This window comes from Palaemon carinicauda, chromosome 45, assembly GCF_036898095.1.
Source record: "Palaemon carinicauda isolate YSFRI2023 chromosome 45, ASM3689809v2, whole genome shotgun sequence".
Lineage (NCBI taxonomy): Eukaryota > Metazoa > Arthropoda > Malacostraca > Decapoda > Palaemonidae > Palaemon > Palaemon carinicauda.
The window spans coordinates 39472333-39484064 of NC_090769.1; the positions used below are offsets into that span (position 1 = coordinate 39472333).

At 35.2% G+C, this 11732-nt stretch overlaps 1 protein-coding gene across 6 annotated transcripts in view; it reads right to left on the reverse strand.

Moving 5' to 3' along the window:
- The window catches only part of SK (small conductance calcium-activated potassium channel), a 606282-nt gene that overhangs the window by 41458 nt on the left and 553092 nt on the right, over positions 1-11732 (reverse strand). For 5 of the 6 annotated variants that reach the window (XM_068367473.1, XM_068367472.1, XM_068367474.1 and 2 more), the window contains exon 7: positions 11097-11207. The exons of the other annotated variant lie outside the window; for it this stretch is intronic. In XM_068367473.1, the coding sequence (XP_068223574.1) occupies positions 11097-11207 (111 nt within the window). The remainder of the gene's footprint in view (positions 1-11096; positions 11208-11732) is intronic. 6 annotated transcript variants of the gene reach the window in all.

Genomic DNA, 11732 nt, shown 5'->3' on the forward strand with positions numbered 1-11732 from the left:
AGAAACTACGAAAATAAACAATATCAAAGTATTACACAACACCATTTTGGTCATCTAAAAACTCCACTCCAATGGAATCTGAGGTTTTACTTTTAGCTGAATTGGGAGTTTCTTAGGAAGAAGAAGCAGTTTACAGGTTGAAAGGTCACTCCTTACTGGCAGAGGCAAGAGATAGTACAATGTCCTAGAAGCTGACCATTTATAGGTATGAGGTATGATCAGCGCCAAAAGATCCTTCTCCATCAAGATAGGACCATTGAGGAACAGGCAATAGATACTGATGACTCAGCAGGTAAACCTACACGCTCCCCCAAAAAACTAACACCCCCCTACCTTGCTCACAAGGATGGTGAGGTTGCAGACACTAGAAACTATCGAGCTCGAGCGGGTCTCAATTCCCAGCCCAAAATATAGCCAGGCAGGGACGTTTCCAGTGAGCTACCATAATCAACTACTAATTCTCAAGGGACCCCTACTTTTTTAAATTTTAATTAACGACCTACCTGAGCTTGTAAGCTCCTCTACCAACTGTTTGATGATGACTGCTTTATTTAAAAGTACATAGAAACCACTAAGAACTCTATGATCCTACAAGACGATTTAAATATATTGGAAATTTAGCTAAAAGACGGGCAACTGGCTTTCCATTCTGAAGAATTTAACACCATTTACATTGCAAAGAAGGGGGACACAATGTCAGACACCAATTTCAGGCTAAAACCTGGACACAGTTCTGGGTGCAAATGCTTTCAAATGTACATCAGTCTGGACTTATCATGGCACAATCCAATTGACCAGACAACAGCTAAGGAACTGTCAACACTAAGGGAAGTCATACACACATACCCCTTTAGTTAAGTCAGTATTAGAGTATTTTTTGTTAATCTTGAGGCTATACTACTGCCATATAATTTTGTAACTAAAAAATATACAGTGAGTATACTGAGAACTATTAGAACGTTAATGAGCCGGAGATAGAATACTCGTACCCTACGAAGTCACCAACTTTTAGAAGTCCATATCTTGCACCAAAATTGACACTATTAGTTCCCAAGACAACAAGAGCAAGTAAATTAGCACCAGAGCTAACATCTTTACATATTTATTTATCCCACTGATAATCTAGATGTGGAATACTTTAACATCATACATAAGAAAGCTACCAACCACAAAATGTTCATGACACCACATAAGGGCTTGTGAAGTGGCCAAACTCATCCACAGGCAGTAGAAAATTCCAGGTTTTACCTGTACATATTAAAGTTTACATGTAATGCTATACACATTTGTAAATATAAAATTTTAGCTATGTGGTCAGTAACCACTGGTAAACCAAGAATTGTGACTTTCATTTGATGACTGAATTTCATTTGATTGCCGACTTTCATTTCATAACTCATCTCCATAAAGAGATGAGGAAGGAAGAGGATACTAGTTTTTACTTGAACTTTTGGTTAGGTAGTTAAAAAAAAATGCAATACCTCCTCCGGTGAAGTAGTTATATAATGAGCGTTCTTGGACATTGGCATTCCAGTCTTGGGTTTCGAGTCTCCTAAACAAAAGAAAACTTACTTATTCTTTGAACAATATAGAATGCGGTCTAAATGCAAGTTGAGGTGAAAGGATGCCTTTCCTTTTTTGTATTTCGAGCATATAAGATGATTTACGAGGTTACACTGCCTTTTAAACGACCCCAGTCCAACCGCTTACATCAGTTTATGAATTTATAAATTTGGGCCATGTGGCCCAACAGAAGGTTCAGGACATTTAGCCCGTGAAGCAACTGGGAAGGGGAAACCATGTTTTTGTACCATGATTTAAATGCTGAGAGGTTGAAAAACAAGAGTGAAAAACAAATCTGGAATGGAGGTGGAGTGGGGCCAGCCATATACATGATTCATGTAAAACCTTAAAAGCTGCTATCAAAAACAGCAAAGAAAGGAAGTGATTCTCAACTTTGAACAAATGAGAACTTTCAAGACTTGCTGATTGGCTTGAACCTACTTTATTTAACCAGTCCTCCTATTATCATTAAAATTAATATTTCTCTTCAGGGGATGTCAAATATGAAGTTTCAATATTTACTTCACATATTTCGAAAATATTTCGCTTTTACCTACTAAATCGGATTGGATCGGATTGAATTTATGGATTGGGGATAGCCTGGCAGTGGGACCTGTGAGGGTATCCAGCACCCAAGTGCATCTAAAGTGGAACTATAAAGTTATTCCATAAAAAGTTAGAAGTTGGGCTATAAGATAGAAGAAATTAAGCAAGAACTGAAATTAAATAGAACGATATTAAGCAAGTGCAGCAAGGGGCAGAACGAATGCTGCTTAAGATCCTTAAGGTAAAGTATTAACACTAATAGCTTAGAGCGATAAATTCTAAAAGCTCGGGTGTTGTTTTTATGATGAGCATCTTATGTAATGTATCAAGAATAATTTCATTAAATATACATTATCAAAATGCTGTGCATCTGGATTAAAAACATAACTTTAAAGGATACTTTAATTTGACTAATAGTATATTAGTAATAAACTTCACAGGAGTTTGGACAGAAGCGTCTGGAAATAAAGCTCTAATAGTATCCAAAACGAATAAGTTGGACAACGATATGGGATCGTTTGGACAGAATCTCCTTGCGGTCAGCAATGATATTCTACGAGCAGTGCTCTTCCCACACTGAGTTAAGGCTATCTAGATTTGGGTCATTCTGTCGTCACTGGCCCTTGGAGAGGTGTGTAAAACGAATGCACCTATCACCGATCTCCTTTATAATACGTAATCTCGGTAGGTTCGTGATTAGCCGGGTCTTGTAATACCATAATTTTTGACAGCAGGGGTACAGTAGTTCCCAAAATATTATACAAAATTTCAAAGGCTATCTTTGGCAGTCTTGAAGACACTTAATTATCATACTTTCAGAGTGTAAATATCGAGAACACTGATGTGACTGAATGCTTCTATAATAGATAATCTTATAATATAAAGTCTCGGACATTTTGTCTAAAATACTGTATATCGTACGAGTCAAATATAGGGTCACTTTTCTTGAATATGATTCATTCTCATAGAAAAGAGAAATAATTTAAAAAATGAATTTTTTTTATCACTTCTCATTATTAATCAATATTCACACATTTCCACCGGAGGAGCAGATCTGTTGTTGACAAACATTTCCTTACAAAAGATACGGTGTTACGGGAGCCACATTCATATTCATATGTCTTTATAAAAAAGGATTTTTTTGTTGAATCATTTTAACTAGGTTATGCAGTATGATTGGATGAAGGAGTATATGGATATAGAACATATTCTTTCAGTTAGAAGTTTAGTATTGAAAAAAATGATCAAAGAAATTTGAGTATCGGATTTGGTTTTGATCTTCATAGTAATGCCCACTTTGTTATATTTGTAGTATTTTCTTCTATTTTAAGTTTTTCCCTTAACAGTCCTTGTATTAATAAATTTCCTCAGAAATAAACCCTTTTTTCCGGACGATGCAACGCTATTAGATTTCTTTGAATAACTGGTCACCTCAACTATATCTGAGGATACTCCAAAGATTCTCCCCCGGTTACGAGATATAAGCTTGAACCAGGAAGGGTGCATCTCTAGTTTTGTTCCTCTCAAATGAGAAGACAGTATCTTAGCTTTAGTAAATCAAGATTGACTTTAGCTCGTTTAAAGTTTTTACCATGTAATGTCTTGACTGCCTCCTTTGCAATATATAGTCCGACCACTCTAAAACCAAGGTTTGAGTGGAGTAGAGCCTGGTATTTACCCATGAACAACGTTGCCTTGCTTTCTAAACAAGCGATGCGCCAATTATCTGATTTAGGTCAAAGACATCACTGATAGGTAAACTTATACCGATACAATATTAACTTACCAATAAATATTTTAGCATATTAAAAGAAAGTAAACTTGAAATGCATGAGACACTTGTACAACAAAGAAATGTGTGGCACACATATTTTACAGCGTTGTCCAAAAATGGCAGCGTACAATGCCTATTGCAGACTTTTTTGATAAACTTTAATGGTTGTGGGTCATGCAGCACGACTTTATTTTCTATGTAAGAAAAGAAACCCCCACGTTTGAAAAATTCCATGTAGAAATGAAGAGTAATCTTTCTTACACTGGTGACCGTGAAACTTTAAGAAAAGCTCTGAAGAAAATAGGATTTTGGTATGCAAGTGTTGATGGATGGAGATTTTGTATGGAACCCACCGATGTAACCATGGAAAGGTGAAAGTTTTGGAAAGAAATGAAGGCTCTTTGACAAGACCATCATCTATCTAGAAGAAATATGGATGAATCAGAACAATGTGGTTTCCAAGTGCTGAGTAGACAGTACCTCAGGAAGAGCTTAGTTGTACAGGTTCCGACAGGAAAGAGTGGCCGTTTATTATTCTGCATGCTGGAACCAAAAATGGATTAATTCTCGAAGCTGCCTTGATATGCCAAGAAAAAATGTCACCGATTACTGTGATCAGATGAATGCCAAGACATTCAAGAAGTGGTTTCAGGCACAACTGTTACCCAACAATCCTCCTACTTCAATTATCGTCATGGATAAATGCATCCTATCACTCAAGAAAAAATACACAAAACACCAACAAGAGCATACGATAAAGCAACGATAAGAGAATGGCTGGCGAAGAAGGGGTAACAGTACCTGAGAGTTCCCTGAAAGTGGAACTCGTGACTCCCCACATCACTGCTGCCGATACAACTTACATCATCGACAAGACGGCCTCACGGCTTGGATGTAGAGTTGTACGCCTGCCACCTTATTACTGCCCATATCATCCCACTGAACTTACATGGGCTCAGCTGATAGGATAAGTCTCAAATAGAGATACATTCTGGAATGCCAATATAAAGGGCCTTTTTCATGGAGCAATAGAAATAATTATAGAAGAAAACTGGTAAAAAGCTGTCATACGCAGAAAACAAAGTCAAACAGATGATGGAAAATGAGATACAGGAGTTAATAATTTTGTTGATTATTTCATCATCACACTCACCTCTTCTGATGAGGATTAATTTTAATTTCTTACATATTGTAAGAGAAGAGGAATGGACCTGGACCTATCTGAGAAACCTCTTTAAAACAAATAAAGTCTTTACCTGCAAGGTAATGAATCGAAAGATTATAACCAGAGAGGAAAATTATTGTGGGTGTCCAGGGTAACAGTTTATGGTGTTCACACAATCTTAAACACATTCCATGCCTGACAATGCCAGTCACCAGAATTACCAAAATGTACTGCGATAATTGGGACATTTTATTTTAATTTTATATAATAATTTTACCGAGTCAAGAGGCGAAGGAGGGGGGGAGAAGAAGCCTGCGATAACCTCATGGGACATACGACAAATACCTTCAAATTTGGCGCTTCACGTGACGCACCTGTCAAGTAGCGAAGGCTGAAACATGGCAACATCACATCGAGTGGAGGGACTATATGCCACCAATTGTAGTTTAGATGAGTAGTTAGTTATTGTATATAGAAGCTTTGCAAGACTGAGAAAAATGGATTCATTTGTAACAGGGGCAGCATGTGATTCACTTAATCTATAAAAAATGGTTAGCCACGCCTGCGAAAGAGTATTTACATCGAGATATGTGACCCAGATATACTGTATATCAGATAGTGACTACAAACATGAACTAGTGAGCCTAACTAATTCAAAGCAATATACCCCAAATCGAGTATTCTATCATTTAAATTGCATTTCAAGATATGAAATTTTAATAGAATAGCGACTGTAAGCAGTTTTTGAGCAGATTAAAAATCTACGTCTATTTTTCACTATTCTCACATTTTCAACTTGCTAGCTATGCCAGATACTTATAGATATGATCTAGTGAGAACACTCGTTGAACTTAACAGCAATAAGAAAAAACCCTAAGATCTTTTATTAATCTCAATTGCAAGTAAAGTAACATTGGAAATATAATCTCTGCCTCGGGAAATGAAACTTGAGGACTAAGTCTTTTGTAATAACGTTCCTTTTCCTTTTCCCTTAAGAAAAGGACCAGAAAGATAAAGGACAACCCCCCTTTCTCTTCATTCTTGTAGGAGTTCTTATGGAAAGGAAACGTCGGAAGCCCCATACTAACTTAATTATCATGTTTCCCGCCCCCGGATCCTTTTATTTTTCCTTCCTCCCCTCCTGCTTCCTTAATGGTCGCACACCTACTCCTTATTCATCCTCCTGGAAGTAAACCAGAATTCCTCCATCCTTTTTTTATTTTTTTTTCAGGTGTTGTGTAGTTCCTTTTTGATGGCAGCGTAATTTATTCTTACATATTTATACATACATACATGTGTATGTGTGTATTAGTTAAAAAGTGTAGGCCTTATATAGATATTTCTCTTTGTCGTGTCCCCATTTGTATTTTTCCAATGGAAATTAAATAATTTGTACTATGAAATAGTTAAATGAAATACCAACTTCACCATACCATCTTTTGGAAGTCATTCCTTAAATATTGTTGCGGTATGTTAGTCTTTACTATTTTCTATTGCTCCATTTTCGAAAGTTAAATTATGAATAACAAACCTTGTGAAACCTAATAATAATTTCACATACCTTACACTTTTTACCATGACATTTCATCTAAATGACAGAATCCATTTATGTAAATAGTTACCAAAGGTAGGTCGTATTCAAAGAAATGAGTTTCCTTATTTTAGTGAAGATAATTAAAATCTTGACTGCAGCTGGCTTCTATCGTCAATTGAAATCTCACTCTTATGTTCTGATGCATAAAGCCATCGTTCTCTGGTGGGAAAATGAACTGAGCAGATCTGAAGCTTCCCCTTATTGTGATACCTACAGATACTATTAGGGAAGCCCCATTGGGTGTTAGTGTCATCATTGTACCTTGCACAACGCTCTACAGGCATTACTTCCAAGCACAGGCGGAAATCGAGGGATACATCTAACTTCTCTGGTCTAATGCTTGTTTCGACTGACCTCGAACGAACGAGCCGGTGTTCTGGAGGCTTAGCTTCTGACCTTTTGTAGCGACGCACATTTTGAGTTTGGACTTGTCAACATGCTCTCAGCTTTTACAAGGATCAAATATTGGATTCGTAAACATAGCAATCGATGGTTTATGATTTTTAATACATTATTTATAATTAATGACAAATCCGAGTTCTTCTTGTTCGTAACACTTCAATTAAAAATAAATAGAAATTGTCAAGAAGCTTTCAAGTAAATATCAAGAAAGATTATAATCGTTAATAACAAACAAACAAAAAAACAAAAAAATTCTGAATCGTTCAGCCCAGAGTCAATACCATACATCTGTAGATAACCAATCATCCTGTCTTCGGGACAAACTTATTTTTTTCTGCGACTTTTCCTTTTTCAAAAAATTATTCTTATGATTAGTCTAATCAAACTAAGGTATTATGCCTCATTGGTTCATACTTAACTTGAATGGTACACTTGTAACACTGTGCCATTTCTGTCTGGAAGAGTGTTGACGCATTCCCCAGACTCAGGAATATCAATGATCTTTTCAAAATATATTGAAGAATTCTTAGAACCCATTGAAAGTGTAGGAATACATATCATGGACATTTAAACGACGCTATACACAATTGATGTTGCTGAAACCAAGATCTTAGAGGGTTAAAAAAATAACGGAACAGTAGACATACCAAGAAGTTTAACACGGCAGGACACATTCGTATAATCTTCCCTTTGTTATTAAAACATTAAGTTCTAAACACCACAAATAATGTTCATAGTGGAACTCAACTTTTAACTCTTCTTCTTCCCAAGGCATAACAAGATGTCCAACGTGACTCGGCTCCCTGGCAGCCTTATTTTCAAACAAATAACTCTCATAAATTTCCCTTCAGACAACTTCGTTAAGTTAATATTTCATAGAAAACAATATTATAAGACTGCTCATACATGTCAATACTGTGATGAAGTACAGTGGCTGAGGGCTTTACGTAACAATAAATTACCTAAACCTTGTTATTTAAAACCATACTAATTATTTGAATTTCATGAATTAGCGGAGAATATAATTTCAATTTTGGAATTCTTTGAAAAGAATTCTGTAAGGAAAAAAAAATATTGTTTAAATTTTGGAATTCTTTAAAAAGAATTCTGTAAGGGAAAAAATTGAATTTAAATGAAATTCTTTTGCGTATGAAATTCTTTGTGTATTTATTTGTGTGAATTAGTATTCTGAAACCGATATTTATAAGAAATTACTGTTAGTTATTCTAAACATTAGCATATAGAAATGAGTATTTTTCATACATTACCTGCATCACTCCATATCTACTATTGAATCTAAAGACACAAACATAGCTGGTTTAACATACTTCCAGATATGGTGATTCTTGCAATCTAAAAGAACAAGCATTGGCAGGATCGAACACAAATCTTAAAACACTTTTGAAATACTACAACATCGTTTACTTTAAAACAAGTTTATGAATTCAATTATTTGACTTACAGTCATAACTCGTGTATGTATGTATGTATGTATATATATATATATATATATATATATATATATATATATATACACACAAATACATGTACATATATATATATATATATATATATATATATATATATATATATATATATATATATATATATACATATATACAGTATATACACATATATACATATACATATATATACACACATATACAAATATATACACATATGCATATATATATATATATATATATATATATATATATACATATACATATATATACACACATATATATATATATATATATATATATATATATATATATATATATACATACGTATACATATATACAGTATATACACATATATACATATACATATATATACACACATATACAAATATATACACATATGCATATATATATATATATATATATATATATATATATATATATATATATATATACACTGTATATACACGAATGATTACTAAATATCGATCAGATTAAATCTATTCTAGACAGACATACTATAAACTAGTAGAGTTAAATCTTATCTATAGTATTTTCACTCTAAGCAAGATACAGGCTACACCCCCTTTGATATCACCAGCATTTCCTCTACTCATTGTGACGAACCATGTTATAAAATGTTGACTGGTGTCCGTTGACAATGCCATCCTTAGCTCAGAATGAAACCACTATATCCGTCTCATCTACAAAGTAATAATAATAATGTCCAGATCAACAGCCACATTCATGGATGGATAGAGACGCCCATGCACTAGTACGACTATCTTCATAGGGTTAATGAATTGGATAGGTATTGCGATGTAGTTCACAATTGCTTGTTTATTTACTGTCTCTTCTTCACAGCTTTATACTAAAACACACAGTGATACAGGTCACCGAAAGGCATCACTTCACAGAACCTGCATCTGTTCACTGGGAGAATCAGGGTCTCAATGGTCACAAAAATTATTTCAATTGTGTTCTGATGACCAAAATGCAGAAAGCCTTTCCAAGACACTAGTGGTATTAGCAAACTGTTCGATTTACATCATACTGGCGAAAACTAGACTCAAATTACGTTAGTTTTATAATGGCTGGACTTGAATTTCATCATCATATTTCAAAGGAACGCGTTTTCTGTTAGCGTGGGTGTATTTAAGCTGAAAGATCTCGGCAACATCAGTATGATTTTACTCTATCATTTTACAAACAAAGTAAATGACTGAGACAGCTTCAACATATCTCTTATCACTGGAACAGTTTAAGAAAAGAATAAGTTGTGGGTTTCTCTGTATGTCTAATGATCTGACTTTTGATCTGGCAATAAGAAAACTTCTTTAATGATTATCATGTGAACATTTATAGACGTGTTTTTGTCTTTTATTGTACAAATATTTTTTATTACTTTTGCCTTTCCATAATCATTAGAAAATTTATAAAACAACATTTTGATCGTTTATTAACGAATATCAATAAATCTTAAGTTATAAAAATATATCGAAAGACTTCAGAATTACTTTAACCTTATTTCTCCCTTATTAGGAAAATGATATAAAGAACATAAGTCATAAAGAAAACTCGTTTTCCAACATATACAAAGATAAATAATAATGATTAAAGATTCTTACCTTTGGAGGGCGCTACTGTTCAGTGTAAGAGGGTTAGTAAAGCTACAAATCCGAAGGGGGAAAACCGAGAATGAAGAGCAATCATTATTTTAGTCACACTTTGAGATTAGTTCTGTCATGGATAAAGCTTAGTTGATGTTTAATCATTCATTTTTTCTTTCATTTGCATGTGAGTGTGTTTGTGTGTGCGAGGGGAAGGTCGTCACACACGCCTTACCCTCCAGTTGAGTTGCTTTTCCATCATGAGAACGTGAACTCGCTTTTCCGCCGGATGCATTTGGATTTTAGTCATGAGGACTGCCACCACAATGGCCATACTGCCATTACCCTTGTTTTCGGGGCCACGTTTTTTCCCACGTGGCATCGAGCCAACCAGGTCGTCGTCACAGCGGCAGGAGCGGCAGCACCGTCGCCAAAAGAGATCATGATGTTGTAAATGGAAAGGAGGGCCGGGTGGATGATGGTGGAGGAGGAGGAGGAGGACGAGGAGGAGGGTTTGTTTTTCCGACGGTAAATGGGTTGAGGTCACGGAGAAAAAAAAGAGAAAGAAAAAACACAAATAATACATTTAGACATAGCTTCATTTCAGTGAAAATAAAAGACACACAACATCGAATATGAACCCTCTCTCTTTCTCGCAGGGGAGTCGCGACGTCGTTTGTTGACGAGTCACTTGGTCTTCTGAATCAAACGAGTGTGGGCATTAACGGGTCAAAAAGAGTCAAAACAAAAGACCAATAGCTAAAGAAAGCAATGACGATCCCCTCATGGTGACGTTGATGTAGCCTGCGTCCTCGAAAAGACATCACAACTCCCGATGCAAGGAACAGCAATACGAATACATCTATGAGGACTGTTGAGCTAGAAAAAAAAAATGAAGAGAGGTTGTGGAGGGTGACCAAGCATGGATCGTCCACTGGGTGCAGTGATTTACCTGCGGGCTGTGTTCAGAGAGACTTACCCTCTTTGTTAACTGAGTGTCCATCATGAAATTGTGAACATGTTTCTCTGCACGGGTTAGCTCCATTTTACGTGACACGACAGCGACCAATAAGGCAGTGCATGCGGCCCCCTGGTGGTTGCAGTGAAGGACTGGTTAGTTCCACGCTGAGAAAGATGCTATTTGGGGTAAGAATGCACATGGGTTCTCAAGGATTAGGCTCACTTTCATGGAAAGCGAGGAACGGAACAATTTGAAATGAAAATAAAGGAAAGAAAAAAAAAAAAGAGACGAGGTTGGTGCCATCATAATAATAGGAAATTAAAAGAACCGCCTTAGAGCACAAACGAAAAAAAAGGAAAAAAATTGCAAATGGTGAAAGAACCAAGGCAAAGGGAATATTCTCTAGATATTGGTGAAAACAGTAGAGAAAGTAAAGAAAGTAAACCGTTATGTTCTAACACATTTTTAGATATGTACTTGTATGAACTAAGAAACATATATAAAATAAAAACTTACATACATACATATATTGTACTTGGATATGTATACCGATATGAATACACATTTATATATACAAACATACATATATATTCATATATATGTATTTGTATATATATGCATATATACATTTATATATACTGTATATATATAAAT